Source organism: Leuciscus leuciscus (assembly GCF_965113295.1).
Source record: "Leuciscus leuciscus genome assembly, chromosome: 1".
Classification (NCBI taxonomy): Eukaryota; Metazoa; Chordata; class Actinopteri; order Cypriniformes; family Leuciscidae; genus Leuciscus; species Leuciscus leuciscus.
In genome coordinates this window covers 21,929,180-21,948,292 of record NC_138725.1, presented here as the reverse complement: position 1 = coordinate 21,948,292, position 19,113 = coordinate 21,929,180, and the positions used below count along the sequence as shown (strand labels likewise).

At 38.3% G+C, this 19,113-nt stretch overlaps 3 protein-coding genes across 3 annotated transcripts in view; 2 read left to right on the top strand and 1 right to left on the bottom strand.

Annotated features, from left to right (window-relative positions):
- Positions 1-19,113, top strand: part of LOC309493888 (uncharacterized protein) — a gene marked incomplete at its 5' end in the record, with an annotated part of 160,197 nt that overhangs the window by 54,349 nt on the left and 86,735 nt on the right. The window lies entirely within an intron of this gene.
- LOC309474557 (uncharacterized protein) lies at positions 8,355-12,681 on the top strand. The gene is made up of 9 exons (XM_082137083.1): positions 8,355-8,476; positions 9,056-9,293; positions 9,581-9,851; positions 9,992-10,249; positions 10,678-10,864; positions 10,964-11,212; positions 11,387-11,558; positions 11,695-11,843; positions 11,927-12,681. The coding sequence occupies exons 2-9, from the start codon at positions 9,262-9,264 to the stop codon at positions 12,094-12,096; spliced, it is 1,488 nt and encodes a 495-aa protein (XP_081993209.1). The 5' UTR covers positions 8,355-8,476; positions 9,056-9,261; the 3' UTR covers positions 12,097-12,681.
- On the bottom strand, positions 13,001-18,729 carry LOC309493803 (uncharacterized protein; the record flags this gene model as incomplete). The annotated part of the gene is made up of 7 exons (XM_082163055.1): positions 18,476-18,729; positions 18,260-18,377; positions 17,998-18,089; positions 17,739-17,856; positions 15,542-15,646; positions 13,478-13,679; positions 13,001-13,016 (listed from the first exon to the last, which is right to left on the bottom strand). The coding sequence occupies exons 1-7, from the start codon at positions 18,686-18,688 to the stop codon at positions 13,001-13,003; spliced, it is 864 nt and encodes a 287-aa protein (XP_082019181.1). The 5' UTR covers positions 18,689-18,729.

Below are 19,113 nucleotides of genomic sequence, written 5' to 3'. Positions count from 1 at the left end.
ACACTTTTCTTCTCTTCTTCTCTTGAGATGCTTTGTGTCAGTAAAGAGAGAGATCTCATTCAATTTCACTTTTACTTAATGTTTGTATTTGCTTCATGTAATGATTGATTAAACTCATTACTCATTTTATCAACAGTGTATTATTGTTCACATTTATTATTTACAAGTCAGAACAATTACTATGAACTTTAAACAACACAGTTTGTACACAGTGTGGTGAGTCTCCATCTCACCACACACTCAAAAAAATAACTCATTGGACAAACTCAATTTAATTGAGGGCAGGATTTCCATCCAATAAATTGTGTAGCCCCAACTCATAAAAAACTAATTCATGCAATGAAATTAAGTTGGTCCAACTCAATTTTGACCAAGTTAAATGAGTTGGTCCAACTCAATTTTTATCAAATAGTTTAGATGAAATGGATACATTTATAAAATTAGTTTTATGCTTCTTAAACTTAAATTACAGTTTTTCTGAATTGCTAAAACACATTTCTTGAAACCATTACTCACTTTCTCAAAACCTTAAACACAAAACCAAATTTTCAAACCACATCCACAGAACCTCTGACTCTTCTGGCAAAATCAAACAATTGCCACAAAACCATTTTATCTGTGCTCAGAATCAAACAATGATCTCAGATCATACACACAGCGAGTCAAAATTATTAACACTACAGATCATTCATTAGACACTACATCAAAAAATGTACAACACAGAATCCAAAGCATGCAGTTACAGAAAAAAAAGTATATTGTAACAAAGTAAACAAATTTTGCAATTACATAAAACATGCAATTAGTAATGACAACTTACAGTAGTAAGGTGAATAAACTGTATACTGTATCCACTGCAAGTATAGTATTGTACTGAATATTGAATAGTAGGCCTTATCGCATGTTTGTATATTCACCACTTGTATACTGTGAAAATGTGACCCAACTGCAAAAGCCAAAAAGGTTACAGTAAAAAAAACTCTAAATGAAAAAGCATGTTACAGTAAAGCACACTCAGAAGAGTTGTGCAACTGCAGAATCAAGGTCAGTGAGAGAGATTTTATTCTGCTTCAGCATCATGTCTTCATGTTGGTCCAGCCAGAGGAGTTTCTCCAAATCTCAGACAATGTCGTCTCTGCAGGCAAAGGGAAAAACCCTAAAGCCAGATCCAGCCTTGACAATTCTCCACACCTTGCTCTTCCTTGTCCTCATCCTCATCCTCTTCCTGCTTGTTCACCTCCTCTTACTCATCCTCTTCCTTCTCTCCCTCTTATATTGTTTCCATCCATTGTTGGTATCAACATTCAGTGCAACATTTTGAGTAAATGTTGGGACTCTGAACTGACTTGTATTATGCACAGTTGGTTTGGTCACATCATTAGAAATAAGTGTGAACAATTTTGAGTCGTTGTGTGTAAATGATGACCACTGTGTTGCAGTTGTGTTTAACTTTCGCCTGCCTGTGTTTAGCATTTTGAAACATAAGTGCATCACAGTGCAAAATGTGTTTTAGTGAGTGAGAATGTGTTTAGAGTTTTGAAAAAAAAGTGAATGAGATTTGCAAACAGTGTTGTAACTACCTGAACTTGTTTAATGTTTTACAGAAAGAGTGATTTATTCGACAAATTGGTTTAGACTATTGAGATTTTGGTTCAGAGAATGGGGTTTTGTGTTTTAGCAATTCAGAAAAACTGTAGGAAATCCTTCTTTTGTACCCCATAGAGACAAGAGACAAATCTTGATCGAGTTATTTTTATTTAAAACTATATAGTGCAATAGTTATTTAAAGGGGAGGTGAAACACTCAGTTTCAGTCAATCTCATGTTAATCTTGAGTACCTATAGAGTAGTATTGCATCCTTCATATCTCCAAAAAGTCTTTAGTTTTATTATATTTATAAAAGAAAGATAGGCTGTACCGAGTCTTTCCGGAAAAAATCGAGCGGCTGGAGGCGTGCCGTGTGGGCGGAGCTAAAGAATCACGAGCATACATACAGAACGTGTTTTTGCTTAGAAAAACGTGAGATGGGCAGTGAAATGGGGGAAAAACACAAGGTCTCGAGAGTTTTTTACAAGTAGAAATGATTTTAACTTGAGCGCAGTGTTTTTAGAACACCATGTCATGCGCGAGTATTACAACATTTGTGTGTTTACTCGTGGTTTATGAGGACATGAATTGGTTTATGGATTATTGTATGTGACAGTAGCAAGCGGAACAGTTTTGCACATCAGACCAGTATTTTCATAGAAAAACAATGGAATAGTAACCGGCGCATTTCAATGAAGAAGCGTGATTTGTGGCCCCTAGGTTTATTATGAAATAATTCATTTATTTCAACATATTTTCACACTCTTTGTGTATTGTTGTTTGGAGTGGTTTTACAATAAACATACAGACACCTACAGTGGCCAGCTAAACAAATGTATTTAAACACACACACACACCATACATCGCATGCTCCATAGATACATTAATTATACGTGATCATGTTGTTTACTTGCTGTGCTTACGCGCCGATAGCTACCAACTCACAGACATTTGTAGCAGTTTTACTCACCGCCTGCAGTTCCAGCGCACGACCTTTATCATTGTGACTGCTCCATCCTTAAGCATTAGAAGTTAATCCTGGAAGCAGGCTGCTGGTTGTAGCTGCACGGGCTTCACTTTAATTTGGGGGTTATTAGTGTTGTGTTATTTTTTATCACTATTTGTAGTGGAGTGTGATTTTCAAATTGTGTTTTCTTTGCCTTATGCAGCTATAGCTAGCCTGCCTTTCGAGGGCCTCAGTCCCTACAGTGATCTACATTCCTTATCTTTTTTTTCAGGTTTTTTTTTTTTTTTTTTTTATGAATCAAGGCAATTTATTGTGAGTTATTTTTTTTGTTTAATTATTTTCTTTAATAAAAATTGCTTGTTTAAACGTGAACTCACGCCTCCTGCCTCTCCTGAGCAAACGGTCTTGTGTCCCGTTTACTGAATTATTTCCCCGGTAATTCGGGGTGGCGTAGTCACTATTAGACGAGCCACGTTTTGCTACATGTTCAACAGAACAAAGACATTTATACAGGTTTGGAACAACCCCAGGATCAGTAAATGATGACAGAATTTTCATTTTTGGGTGAACTATCCCTAAAGACAAGAACGACTAACTAGAAATACACACAAAAAGTGTGTAAGAAAAAGCATGTAAGAGTGTATAAAAAATAAATGTACTTTTTTTTGTGTGGTGTGTGTGCGTGCATAAGTATGTTAATGACTCAATACATAATGTATTCTCAAATAATTCTCATTGTGTTCTCGAAAAAAGTGCACATCTCATGCAAACAGCTTGATTTTGAGCTGCTGGATCTTTGCATTCAGCCTATATCCATCCAAGTTCATTAGGATTTTCTGGATAAACTCGAAGGTGTACTTGAGGTTGTCAGTAAAATAAGATCAAGAGCATAAATGAGACCGAACAGCATGATGAATGCCAGGATCCCGCAGTCTAGGTTGCTCAAAACCTTAATGCCCTCAATCACAACGCCAATGTATTCTGCACAATCTCCACTTTGGATTCTGTAAATCCCCATGACTGTGTTTGGGATTTCATTTTCTGCATCCTCAGTGGCCTGGACAAAACACAAAAACACTTTGGTTAAGCCCAGGTGAATTTGATCCTTTATATTTTAAAAGTAATCAGCAAATTGCATTGCTACTTTTCAGTCTGAAACTTAACATCTTCCTTAACTTCTTGGACTGTTTGATGGCATACACAACATTGATAGAATATCAATAATATGCTTTAAAATATGGTTCTATAATGCATTAACTAAAAAATACCAATACATTTCTTACAAGATTTATTAATCTTTGTTAACGATAGTTAACAATCCATCTGCTTATTGTTAGTTCACATTACTATTACATTGTTGGCTGCCATTTGCTTCCATTCTATGGACATACACATCTGAAAACTTCTACAAATTCTATTGTGTTCAGATGAACAATGAAAGGCTTACACATGGAATGAAAAAAGGCACACACATGGGTGAATAAATGAGTTTTCATTTTGGGTGGACTATTCACTTAAAGCCCTGATTTTACATCTACCAGACATGACATTTATTGTATTATCTGAATGTATCGAGGTAACTACATAAATACCTTCCGCTTTTGCCAGCAGAACACGACCTATGAGAGACAAGTCCCTCTGTTAATCCAAAATTTTGTGAGATTCTCTCCTGGTCATTTTTAGTAATAACCATATCCAAATAAGTTGGAGCATCCTTTACAGGAATATTACAAATTTTTCTGGCATGGCAACTTTTTAAAGCAAACAGTTTACATTTTTGTAAATTAAGGCAGAGACCTGAGGCACTGGAAAAAAATTCAATAAACTTGACAGCTGACTGTATTTGATCAACATTTTTCAAGAAAAGAGCTGTGTCATCAGCCAACTGACTCATCAGGACACTTCTCTCTTCAACTTGAATTCCTTTTATCTTGCATGATTTGATGAAGTGACAAAACGCCTGAGCAACAATGAGAAAGAGATAAACAGAAATTGGGCAAATGGGTTTGGAAGTTTTTTTTGCATTTCCTAATTCGGGGAACAGACACAGTCTCTATATGATGATATCTAGGTGAAAGAGTGTACCTTGTATAAGTACCTTGTATAAGTAAGTACCTTATAGTGGTGTGGGGGTCACTGCAGGCAGAAGATCAAAGTGAGCTACTCTGGATCATCAGAGGTTCCCTTGACACCATTAAGGTATAAATTAAAACTGGATACTTGCAAACCTGCCTGTACTTGCAAATTCCTGAGTCCCTTGATGAACAGGTCACAGGTTTTAAGTGCATTGCCCCATTTCCAATTACTAATACATCCTCAAGTTGGGCATGTAGAATGGTGGGTAGAAGACATTCGGGTTGTGGAAGAAATTTAATATGTTCTTCCCTTTTTTGCATTTAATTATATTTATAGAATCTTAAAAATATGATGGTAATTAAATGAATGTAGTGTCAATACATATCCTTATGAATATATGTATGTGTATGTCCTTGAATATTACCTGACAAAAGTTAATGTGACTAAATGAACAAGCAATATCAGTTGACCCATCAATTTTGGGATGGTCAGATCTTGATCAACGGAAATCACATTGTATTTGATACAAACCTAACTAGACTAAAACAAATTAAAAAGTCATAACTGAAACTATTTTCATAGTATTTTATTTTCTCCATAGGGAAATTATTTTTTTACAAATACAAAAACTTTTTTACATACAAACAGATTGTAAGCAGACCAACTGTAACTATCCAATCTTTTGAATCATTTGTCTCCATTTGTTAATGCCACTAATCTGCATAAGGCATTTTAAAGAAATGGGAGTTCTAGCGCAAGTTCTACCGGGAAGACTCTAATATCACGTCATTCATTAACCATAGATCTTGACTTGATCATTAGACTTGACAGTCCTGGGCTAGTTTTGCAAGATGGAGTTCATTTAATACCTAGGTGAAATTATCAACCCGTTCTCATCTCACGGCGTCATATAAGGCCGTTTTGTCACGTCCTTCGGCGTTTTCTGCCCACGCATATAGCACCCTTTTGCGTATAGATGACACGCACATGGCTTTCAACCAACTTCAATGTAAAACCATCCGCGATGTAATTACACGCTCAGGGCTTCGCCAGTCGTCAATTCACCTCAACATTGACCGACTGCACAGACTAAAGACGTTTTCAGCAACGACTTATGTTTGCTCTATGATTAGGATTGCCTACACCTAATATAGGAGGTAATTGTTTTCCATTATTTATCTTTCGAGAGGAGATATTCGCCATTTTCAACACCCTTATCGTCTGTGAGAGACGCTCGCGGCTTAACCACCTCCAATGCAACCCACCCGCGTTTTACAGGACGCAGTTGGACTTTGCTAGCCAATCCAAGTGCGTGATATCAGACGCTTTCAGCAACAGTAGCATGCGTAGGCTACAATTTCGTTTAGTTTTAAATAAGCCTGTGGTAGCCTTCTCAATTTAAACGTGAATGTGTGCTAGGTATCCTAACTAAAAACACGACAATATAGGTTCCATCATCCCTTAATTGCCCGCAGGAGTATATTGGCCGAATTCAACACACACCCTTTATCGTGTATGAGAGACGCTCATGGCTTTCAACCATCAATGCAACCCACGGGCGTTTTACAGGACGCAGTTGGACTCGTTAAATATGGACGCTTGGCCAGGACCCCTTGGCGTCACTTTTTAACGCACTGGGTATACCTTTGGCGTCATTTTTCAACGTGCAGGGTAGTCTTGTTTGACTTCTATAGAACTCTGAACCGGAGCCTGCAGCGTTGAAATTTGACGTCTTGGGTAACACCGCAACCCGTCTGCTGTGTATGGGTCGAGGCTACAATAAATACAAATAAAAAGGAATAGACTACAATGAATGATCTATGCCAGGGTTAGTAAAATGGCGGCCCCCAGATGATATTTATCTGGCCCTCCAACTGGTTTTTGATGTTTAAAAACCCTCGCAATCTGATATCAAAGTGCCCTCTCTGCGCAAAGGTTTAGCGCGTTCGGCAACCGCATTCAGCGGTGAGTTTAACAACGCACATGGTGTGCAACCGCATTCAACGGTGAGTTTAACAACGCTCAACTGCATGTAAAACGGCATTCAGAGGTGAGTTTAACCAAAACAACGCTCAACTGCAGGTAAAACTGCATTCAAAGGTGAGTTTAACAACGCTCCACGGCGTGCAAGTAAGCAGTTTAAACGTTTTCTTGTCATAGGTACTGGTACATAGGTACACTGCTTTAACTAGAGCATGCTGGGTAACGTATTTTTATCGGAGGTTTGTTGATGTTAATAAATATATATAATATGCTACGATTGTGTTCAATTAATATTTTTTTTTTTTTTTTTTTTTTTTTATTGATTAAATCCTCTAAATTAATACTTTTATAGCCTCTTCCTCAATCAGTCTCTCCAGCTGCATCACCTTGTCAAAAACCTTTTTCTTCATGCCTAAGGAAGTGTCAGGTTCTATTCTATATTTCTCTTTACTGAGAGAGTTTGAAGGACTGGGGCTGGATAAAGCCTTATTTTGGATGGCTCCTCAAAAGCTAAAATTCTCCAAGTTTCCTGTTTTTTATCGGAATCTTTTTAAAGTCTGGGCTTTGTTCGAAGTACCAAAGAGAAGGACTGTAAATTCCTTGTACTGGTTGCTGCAAGAGCCATTAATTTTTGGCTCACGCTTGGATTTGTCCAATGAACTGGGTTACTCTGTGACAGAAGAGAATCTTATCAACTCTGGAATTTTAACTATTGGACATGTACAACGGATAGCAGGAGTGGATTTTAAAGATGTGAATTCAATGACTGGACAGCTGGGGGTGAGGTTCTATGAAGACAAATGACCAATTGAATTAACCACCATATTAAAATACTACCTCTTAATGCCTTTTTGGGAGTAAAATCCAATAATGGTACAATTCTCTGTCCCTACAACATAGGCAACAAGTGATTGGTGTTGAATCTACAGTGTGGAAAAGGAAAGGGTGAGCCACCTTGACACATTAATCAGACCTTTACTCACTTTCTCTTGAGTGCAGTTAGAGTTGGCAAAAACAAAATGGTTTACAAATAAAATTTAATATTGTCTGTCCCAGATTTTCCAAAACAAATGAAAAGCACATGGGCCTCTTTCCTTTGAAAGTCGGAGTTTAAAGAGGTAAGTGTTTAAAGACCCACTCCGATGAAAATCATGTTTTTCTAGGTGTTAACATGTTCTTGTGGCATTTTTCTGATGTTAGAGAACATATCTTGAGAAAAATAAGTTCGAAGTTGTATTTCTGAGTATTTCTGCATTCAAATGGCTGTGAATCAGTAGCAGACGCTAAAATGCCGGCTAAAATAGACTGGAGTTGTGACGTAGTAACTCCACTGGGCGGGGCCACAAGCTCATAGAGAAGAGAAGACGATGGCGGATCAACACCTATGTGCGGTAGCGGGTTGCAATGCTAAGAGGAGAGATATTGGTATTAGCTTTCATGCTTTACCAAAACATGTTGCTGTGAGAGACGAATGGATTACGTTCCTTGGTCACGGCAATGTTAAAAACCACACATCGGTTTGCGGTCAGCACTTCACAGAACACTGTTTCACCAACTGGCAGGAGAAAAAAATGGGCTTCGTCAGTAAATTATTTTTGAAGCCGGATGCAGTGCCTTCCATCAAGACTTTACCGGTAAGTTTATTTTTAGAGACATATGTCGATTTTATGCCGGTCAAATGCACTGGGGCGCCGCATGATTCATGGTAAAGTTATTTATTGTGTTCTGTTTTCTCTAACGTCACTTCTGCGGCTGCCACACAGACAAGAGATGTAGGCTGTCAGTGGGAGCCACAGAAGAGGGGAAGGGCAACTGTGGCCACCCAGCTGTCAGAGTATACTCTCAAATCCATTCGAAGTAAAGGTTAGTGTTGATTTGTGTAATGACATGATCTAATGATTTCTATTGTCGTTAATATTTTTAGAATGAAATATCTGTGCTAGTGTTCATTGGTGATGTCTTAGTATAATTCTTTGTTTATATGTGTCTGTATGCAGGCTGTTGTGTGTTAGGAACTTCATGAATTAAGTTATGTACAACTCTACTACCGGTACTTGCTGAAATTAAAGCTGCTCTGTCATTATATGTCCTACATGATTGGCAAAACTGTTTAGACCGGGTGTGCTTCATCATTATTGCCATGAAAGAGGCAGTTTGAGACACCTTGATTAATCATTTTGGCTAATGTAAGAAATTAAAGGAGCTGCTTCAATTTCTGGAAGTAGAGGAGCTGTGCATGTAGCCCCTTAGCTGACATTACTAGCAATAATCTGGTTAAATTTCATGTAGATGATGATTTGTATGCACCGTTTCTTAAAATTGAATATGTGAATGTCACTTATTATTATGAAATAGTGTCACCGGATGTGTATTGACCCCTGGACTGTAATATGTAGTCATAGTAATACATGTCTGTTCATATGTAAAATTGTCATATTACAGCTATCCAAGTCAATCCATCCACCAGTTCCTTTGGAAGCAATACTGAGGTGAAAGCAGAGTTTGGAGGCTTTACTTCAACACCGGACAAGACAAGGCCCCCACCTTTGAAAAGGAGACGCCTTGAGACATTGCTGGATGACACGGAGGATCTGGATGATGCTGAGGAAGAACCAGTTGACCGTTCTCAGTCAACATATCACCCCAGCATGTCTTCTTTGAGTGACTCAACCATTGTCAGGTGATCACTCACTGCCAATTAGACAAAAATCTGCATCTTTTACATATTTTCAAAAAAACTTGTTTCCTGGGTTACACACTAACTACAAATACGAATAATCTTCACAATCTACTCACTTTGTGATCTCAGAAAATGGATTGATATTGCTGATGTGAATTCCTTTATTTTATAATACAATTCTTTAAATATTCTTTTTTAAATTACTTTGTAGTCGAATTGCTGTATTATGTTTTATGAAAAGAGAGATGAAGTAATATAATATATTTCATCCTCCACCCACCCCACAGCCCTCCAACACCAATACAAGATATTGTAAAATATCTTGTATATGAAGATTGCCTCCTTGCTCTGTTCCATGACTGTCCAATTTGTCAGCGGACATGTGAGCTGCAGAAGTATGTCAGGGGAACATTTTTGTCAATCAGACAGAAATGTCCTTTCTGTGACTACTCCAGGCAGTGGAAAAGTCAGCCGATCATCGGCAGCACCCCAGCAGGCAACCTGCAGTTATCTGCTGCAGTACACTTTACTGGCACGTCATTTAGACAGATCAGCAAAGTAAGTAACAGTACATAAATGTGCATAAATGTAGCAAGAAGTGGATAAAAATATACAGCATTAATGGAAGTATGTGTGTGTAATTTCTAATGTCTAATTTCAAAACATAATCAACTCATCAAGATTTGGTTGTGTTACAGGTTCTGTCTGCACTCAAAGTCTGCAACATAGTAGAGAGCACATATTTCCTCCATGCCTCATCATTTATGGAGCCATGTGTTTTCACTGTGTGGAAGCGGACCCAAGCAGACCTGATCCAGGAAACAAAGAGTAGGCCTGGGGGAGCCGAGCTTGGGGGTGACATGAGAGCCGACAGCCCAGGACACTGTGCAAAATATGGCTCTTACTCAATGATGGACCTCAACACGGGAAAAATTATTGATGTCCAGTTGGTGCAGGTGAGATTATGGCACATGCCCACTTAGTTCAAAAGGTACAGGATATTGTCCTGTACTTTTGTGCATTTTTTGTCATTTAATTGCTTGAGGATTGAGCACCCATTCACACTTTTTGAGGGTTGAGCCCGTTTGGACTACATGCTCACACAGAAATGGTAAAGTTTGATTTCCCCCAGAAGTCTAGGAGCCCAATAAAAACATTAAATTTATTTCTGAATTAGATTTTATTCATTTATGCTCATGTGCAAAACCTGAATAATTCACATAGTTTAAAATAAATCTATGAAAATAAATGTCACATGGTGAATATGACATTCTGACCTTCTGCATTAATCATTTATTTTAATATCTCACCTATGACAGAATGTTGATGTGAAATAGAAAAAAAATCATGTGTTTGTGCAATATTGTTTTCTCTAACCCCACAGAGTAACGAATGTGGCGGCAGTGCCAAAATGGAGAAAGAGGGCCTGATTAGGAGTCTCGATTTCCTGGAAAAATCTGCTGTGAAAGTTGCATCAATTGTCACTGACAGACACTCTCAAATCCAGAAGTTTTTGAGAATTGAGAGGAACGATATTGAGCACTTTTATGATGTTTGGCATGTTGCCAAAGGTGAAGTAAATTTAAAAAATTGATATTCACATGGTTCTTGAACTGTGATATACACGGTCCCAAGTAACAAACTTCCATTTGCTCATTCTCGCCATTCAGGTGTTTCGAAGAAAGTAGAGGCTCTGGCAAAGATGAAGGACTGCAATGAGTTAAAGAGATGGCAGCAGAGCCTGGTAAACCATCTGTACTGGTGTGCCATCTCTTCCTCATCAGGTGAAGAAGCTGTAGCTAAGTGGACATCGTTCAGTAATCATGTCCAGAACATCCACAGCCAGGACAACGTCCTCTTCCCTGAGTGTCTGCACCCTGCCTTGGATGGAAGCCGCCCCAAAAAGTGGTTGAAATCAGGCATGTAATCTCAAGATCATGTAGTGTACTGGTATCCATTCTTTTGTTTCCTATAAATAATACATATCAACATTAATTTGCCAACTTGTTTGTGCTATTGCACAACTTTCCTAAAAGTGATATTGGATATGTGTAGGGAAAAAGAATATTCTAAGATTAATATTTTAATTGCAGCATCAACGGCTTTGTTTAAACTGCAGAGGATTGTGTCAAACAAATACCTCTTAAAAGGTGTGGCAAAACTCAGCCCAAGGCACCAAACATCGGCCATTGAGGGTTTCCACAGCGTCATTCTGCGATTTGCCCCCAAAAATGTCGTCTTCTCCTACAGGGGAATGCTATGCAGGTAAACAGAATAGTCAATTTATTTGTTATTTGGAAAAGCACACACCTGTCTCTCACATATATTCTTAGTTGAATCCAGGTTGGAATTTATTCATTTGTTTTTTTTGGATGGCCATTTTATATATTTGTGATTTCAGGTTGTATCTCGCTTCGCTGCATTTTAATGAAAATGGAAACAGGGAACAGCTGACGTCTAGAGACGGAACACCAGCATACAAGCTCAAATACCCCAAGCACAAGAAAGGAAAACACACCATCCAGCCACTAAAGAAAAAACCATCATATGGTAGATTAAAGACATATCAATAATTGTTTTATTTTTATTTATTTTTTGGTACATACAGATTAATGATTATCTTTTCTTCCCAGCCTATGTGGACAACCTAATGCGCGTCTTCTTCGACGAGGTGCTGCATGAACCAGCAAAATTCACTGTTGAGCTTCAGGAACTGAAGATCCCAGACACCCTGTGTTCTCAGTTCCACAGACCAGACAAGCAAGAGGCTGTTGCTGCCTATGTATCTCACTTCAGCCACTGATGTACTTTATTTATTTAGCGTCTTGGCAGACGTCAAACACGTATATATATATATATAAATAATAACTAAAATATGGGGGAAGTCCGGGTCCTTTGACAGATTTTTTGGTAAAACAGCTTTTATAAAGTCATCGTAATCATCAAGATCAGCATATATATATATATATTAGTTATAGTTTTATAATTCAAGAGAATAGTAAAGTACAATTATTTCTTCAAAATCTTTTTATTTATTTTATTAATTTTTTTATTCTTCATCTGAAAAAAGGCAATCATCTAGTGGTTTAAGAAGCCAACATAATTTCCCTCAGGGTCTGGATACTGCTGGCGGATTCTGACCACAACACAGGATGGGATCACTATCCTATTGCCATGGCCCAAGTACCCCCACACCCAGCTGACAAACTGGCGATAGGCCAGATACCTCCTCTGCCTGGGAAAAAATGCAAGATTGTAAATTATATTTAGTTGTTTACACAAAGCTATGTCCCTAGACTGCAGACTATTGTTAAATTTTGTCCTGTGATCATCCATCTGATAAGATTTTAATTTTTGGTGTTTATCACAGAATGTATATAATGTAATGATTGAGTAAATAAAATGTGATTACTGTTTTAGTAAATCATTATTTGTTGCAATATTTTGTACTACAAAAATCTGAAATGCAGACATTTTTGAGACAACACGATGTGGGATCTTGTGATTTCCCCTATGCATCTTTTGATGTGCACGAACTGTTTTAACAGTATTTTACGTACGCATTATCAACATTTACTAGCATAGGGCCATGGAGGGCTCTGAAAATATTGAGGGCATTTTCAAGTGCATATTCATCTAGGCACACTGGCTCTAATCCTGGGTGAAGACTCATACAGGTACAGTAGGATGAGGCTGCAGTAGAACCCTTAGTTTGACAACAACCTACAGGGGAAAAAATACAGACAGCATCAATTATGTGGACAGTGGCCTATATTGGAGACAAAATAATTATCAATACAATTGTAAATAAGTCATTTATAGCATCATTTAATCTACCTTGGGTATTTCCCAGCAGCAAATATTCTCAGTAGCAATGGGCATAGTAATGCATTTACCACAAGAACACCTGATAGGGGAGGGGGGGGGGAATCATAAATACATAAACAATTGAACTTTAAACGTAAGAATTAGGTTTTCAATGTGCTCTATAAGTAAACTTAAATTTAAACTTGATTCTGCAGCACTATGATTTATTATTATGATTATTTATTATGATTACAAAAACAATACCATTCTGATACATCCACTTGTAGACGACTAGATCTATGTACGTCCTCTTGTTCCTCGTCCGAGCTGGCATCTGGCTCAAAACTGTACGGCTGGATAGCTCCAATATTGCTCACCATTTTTGTTGCACCGGTAATGACAGGTTGGGGGTGTAAGCTAGCGGGAGAGCTAGCGTAAAGACAGAGCTCTCAGCAACGGGGAGGGGAGGGGGAGGGTCGTCGGTGGTTGGAAGATCATTGTATTGGGATATGGCATTATACAGCTTTTTCTTATCCTCTCTAATCCGTCTTCGGATCTTGTGTCGCTGTTTGTTACGGTCTGCAGCAAAAAAAACACAGCAAAAAGAATTTTAAGGAGGATATGCATAAAGTTGGTCATTGTGCTAATGGACATCCAAAAGGCGCCTTACAAATGATGTTATAAAGCTCACATCATCAGCGACTAAAAATGCAATTGTAGAATATTTTGACTACACCTCTGGTCATTTAACCATAATAAATAACCTGGAATGTGGCCAATGTTCAAGTAATGCAGGGAGTTGGGTGATGGTAACATTGGACATATATGATGCAAGATGTGATCAAATTTAAATTACTTAGTTATAGCTATAGATCAGGGGTCGGCAACCTTTTTGTCATAAAGTGCCATTTTTAAGTTTCCAAGTTCATCACTGTGCCACAACACACACATAGCATATATATATATATATATATATATATATATATATATATATATATATATATATATATATATATATATATATATACACACACTCATATAAATACACAAACATTTTACATTTTCATAATGGCTTACACAGAAATAGTACAGAAATTTAAATATTTCTCTTGAAATTTGTTTTAGATTTAGATAGACAATTTAATAATATTTATAACTCCTAACTAGAGATGCACCGATTACAATTTTCTAGGCCGATTCCGATTTTTCATTGAGTTTGACCTGCCGATACCGATTTTTTTAGCCGATTCCGATTTCATTTTTTCTAACTACTTTACAGCACACACAAATATTTATTTTCTACATATATATTTTTTTATATAAAATACCATATCCTTTTACCCAAACTGAATAATAAAAACAAATTTAAATGGGTAAATTTTATATAAATATTTTTGAGTCTTAATTTTCTTTTCTGACATAACCTAATCCAGTTCTTGTTAAAACACACTAGATATGCACATTCTGTGCATTTTGGGCACTTTTGTTTGGAATCATATTTATTTTGTCCATCAAAAGTGTGCTTTCACTTCACCTTTCACACAGCGCTTTGAACCCAGCGCACAGCGCTTTGCCTTCTGTGTGAATGCAAACACGACCCGGGATTGATGCCGGGTTGGGGACCTAGTAACATTGCCGTGTTCAGTCCCGGAACGAAAAGAGTCCTGTGTGAACAAAAGCCGTAATAATGCCGTGTCGTAATGATGACGCTGAAGCCGGGATCGTTCGCCAGCTAGTGAAACGATACGTTATGCGCAAGTTTATGATCGAATCAGAGAGAGAAATCGCAGCTCATAGGCAAACTTAAGACATTTTAAGTTACATCGATGTCACGTGTCTTCACGGGATTTGTAGGCTACGGCTTGTGTGAGAACGCACTCTCTGATTCCGGAAAATCACTGGCAGTGTGAATGAACCAAAATCAAACGAACCCGGGTCAAATCTCGGGTCACTTTATCCGTGTATTTTCTGGAATCTCTGTGTGAAAGGGGCTTTAAATTGAGCGTGAGCAGCGCAGACAAAATACACTCGGCGGCGAAACCCCTGCTTCACTGCTGCTCACGCGACGCTCCTGTTGGGCGCTCACGCGCTGCTCCTGCTCCCGGTGTGGATTAACATGTACGCCGAAAAAAATATGCGTGAAACGGCCGTAATTCACGAGGTTAATTTCCTACATGTGCGTTCCAACGTGTGCACGTGTGATGCTGATGTTGCGCGATGTTAATCATGGGGAGCCCGAGTGCATTTGACCGGCATAAAACTAGACTACTTTATCTGAATGAAATACATACACTTCTCTCGCATTTGCTTGTGTGCCAGCGATTAACCCTCCGCGTGCCAGTGTTGGCACGCGTGCCTTAGGTTGCCTACCCCTGCTATAGATTAATAAGCTATATTTAAAATGAACTCCACAAGTACATGAAGGCATGGAGGCTACTTACCGGTTACTCGATACAGATCCCTCTTTTTCTGCTGGATGCCCAAGAATAGGCCTTCAATCAGATGTTGCAACGCCACTGGATCATCTGTTCTGAGGTCATCTGGTGCTGTAAAGTATTTGTGAAGGTATTTGATCAATATCATGCATTTTCTGTGCTATCAAAAATAGAACAATTATACTATTTCTATAAAACACCTTATACATTAAATATGGTAAAAGGAGGATTCAATAAGAAGAATGTAGTAGGAACACATGTAAAAACAAAAAAGGACATCCACAAATGTTCTGCCAAAGAATCAGAAAACATTTGTTCAGTTTGCTCATTTCGAGCCATTTCTTTGTTGATTTCCACTTTTGTTGTCGCATGTTTTCTCAGCGAGCTCCCCCTACTGCTGTGAGGCCTAGATTTCACAACACTGTCGTAAAAAAATAAATAAAATAAAAAATAAAATAAAAAACACTCACTTGTGGTACCCTCGTCTACCTTTCTACCACTGCTTAAGAGCCTTTGTTATTATGGGAGCCGGCCAACTTTATTGCGTGGAGCTATGTCTACCGAGGTGGGTAATACATCATACACAGTATGATGGGAGTGTGTGTTTGTTGAATTGCCGCAAAGCAGTTTGTGTTTTTCGGTCGTTCTCACTTCTCATGAGACTTCCTATTTCCAACTTACCGGGACGTTAGTCCCCATGTTGCAAGGTTGGTTTTCCGCCTGGGAACACTGGGGGGTGCGGGGAAAGTCACCATTGTCACCAGAATAGGTTATTTAACCATCCAAATGATTTCTAAACGGTTTTATTAAGTTGAAATAGTTACCAAATTCCCCTTTAAAAACACAGTTTTTAGAGAGTTCCCAATCATAAGCTTTTTAATATAGTTGGGTATGACCACTTAATATCACTTAAAGGTCCCATGACATGAAATTTTAAATTTCTGAGGTTTTTTAACATTAATATGAGTTCCCCTAGCCTGTATATGGTCCCCAAGTTTCTAGAAATTTCAATCGGTATAAATCGAGCTTTTCCTATCTTTCTCTGCCTTTGAGAAAATGGAGGCTCAATCAGGCTGATCTTGAATCCCCTCTTTATGACGTTACAAGGAGGAAATGTTACCTCCCCTTTCTCTGCTTTGCCCGCCCAGAGGATATTTCTCGCCCATGAGAAAACGAGCTAGGAAACAGGAACGCGCACGCGCGATTTTAGTTTGTCCACGAGAGACATAATGGCTTTTGAGCGAGCAAAGCATAATAATTGCTCAATAATTGGATGTACAAATGAACACTGAAGGGTCAATACAAAGCTGGGCTTGCTGAACGTCTGAAACTAAAGTCTGGATCAATCTCTTTGGCTCAGCTACACACCTCGGACAAGTAAGTCAACTAATGATATATAAGTGTGTTGCTTTACTGTTTATGGTTACCTAGCTTGTTACACGTAGAATGTGGCTGTCACATGAGCTATGCAGTTTATGTGTGTGAATACACACACTGTAACGCGAGTGTTGTACACGTCTTTGTTATTTGGATAACCGTTTTCCTGTTGGTAATATGGCGCGCGCGATATCCGCATTTCAAGATCGCAGAGCTTGATGTAATTGTAATAAGATAAATGACAGACGTTACAGATCTCTCATGAAAAGGCAACAGTAGGTTCGCGTTAGCTACATGATGATAACTGTAAACCATCCGAATAAAGTACCGTATCCAAACATAATATTTTAAACTTACCATTCGGAAACGTCCTGCTGGAGCTGCTGAGTTGCAGCTTCTCCATCTGGATCAGATTCTGGGTCAAACTGAAATGCTTGAACGACTGCGTGTCTTCGTGCCATTGCAATATATCCAACATAAACAAACATGCGTGGTATCGTTGCGCAAGATGGTCAAGGCCACGCCCACCCTCCACCTCTCTCCTCCTCATTATCATTTAAAGCTACAGACACCGAAACGGCCTGTCTGAAGGAAGCTCATTCTGGGACTGGTTTGTAGTGGCTATAATTCTGCACCGAGGCTGAATTTTTGGAAAGAGATTTCAGATACAGTACTAGGGACCACTAAGGTCTATATTAAAGCCTACAAAAAGTAGCATGTCATGGGACCTTTAAGAGGTCAGGTGTTAAAACACAAACCAGCATAATAATTTTTTAATTTATGATAATTTTCTATTGATAGGAGACAGCAACAAGTACATACTTACTGTCGACTGCCCACTGTCTCACATCAGTGACCCACTGTTGCAGTTCCTCATCAGACCTTTGCGTGCACTTCTTTATAGCCTCAATGTCCTCTTTGACTTCCTTTGTCTTTTGGATAGTCTCAAAAGAATAATTAATGGAAAGTCACACAAACCTTCGGCAATACTGAAAGTATTAGATACTTAGTATGTACAACATATCAGTGGACTTTAGTCAATTGAAATTTAACCTTCATTGATGAAATCTTTATTTTGTACTTACCTTTAAGTACCGTGTAGACAAGTACTTGTGCAGGTTTCTTTTTTTCCACTCATTCCATCCTCTGGCATGCAATGTGATCATATCTACTCGTGCTGTAATGATGAAAGGCTTAAATGTGCTTTTCAATTAGTGGTTAGACAGTATGATGAATGAAATAAAAAAATAAAAAGATAAAAAAAAATCTATAAAAAAGCAAGCTGTTTTAACAATTACAATGCTACCAAAGCACAATACATGAGAACTGTAAAAAAGGACCACTTACCAGCCTTACTCATGTATTTTGTAGTTAGAGCCACACGGGACAAAAAGCTGTTCACTTGCTCAACTTCTTCACCAATCGTTGTGCCTGCCCCTGTTTGGTTTTTGCCACCCCACTGCACCTACAGCATGCACACGTCCAATGTAAAAAATATCAAGTTCATGGATGTCAAAATGGTAAAAGGCTTAGTTACCATATTGTTCGAGAATATACATTTACCTCACATTTTGTAGAGTGCCCCTTTGCATGCATAACTGAGAGAAATGGCTTCATCTGAGTCAAGTTTTGCATTTCTGGGAATGCTTGAGCCACCTTTTGCAGATACGGCCAATATCGACACATGATGTCAGTGCAGAAGAACTTGCAGTTTGTTTTTGTGGCCAGTTCCTTCTGCAGAAACAGAGAGTATGCAAATATCTCACCCCTAAACATGTTCAGACCTCTAAGCAATATGCTGTGCCTGCAAACTGCCACCTCTACACAGTAAATTCCACAGTGTTAAATCAACACTGCTCAGAGCAAATATGGTCCCACTCTACAGAGTGTTAAAGTAACACTAAAGCGGTGTTAAAGTGAATGAGATAATTAAGTGATTAATTTAGTGATGATTGAGCATTATTGAAGACACCTGATGTTAACAAGCAGAATCACTGAAGGAGAAAATCATAAATTGTAAGTTACCATTATGGTGATGGGTGTTTGCTTTAGTTGGGCTCTTGACCCTTATATGTTTACTTTAAATGTTACTGTTGTTTGTCTGCTGTTATTGATGTATAACAGTCAAATGAACAAAGTAAAAGTGTGATCTGATAGTGTTGGTTATGTTTTGACATAATCATGCTGTGATCTGAAAAATG

Coding starts and splice junctions, on each gene's coding strand:
- LOC309474557 (XM_082137083.1), top strand. CDS start 9,262: ATGTCTTCTTTGAGTGACTCAACCATTGTCAG. Junction 9,294..9,580: donor AGTGACTCAACCATTGTCAG/GTGATCACTCAC, acceptor CCCACCCCACAG/CCCTCCAACACCAATACAAG. Junction 9,852..9,991: donor CATTTAGACAGATCAGCAAA/GTAAGTAACAGT, acceptor GTTGTGTTACAG/GTTCTGTCTGCACTCAAAGT.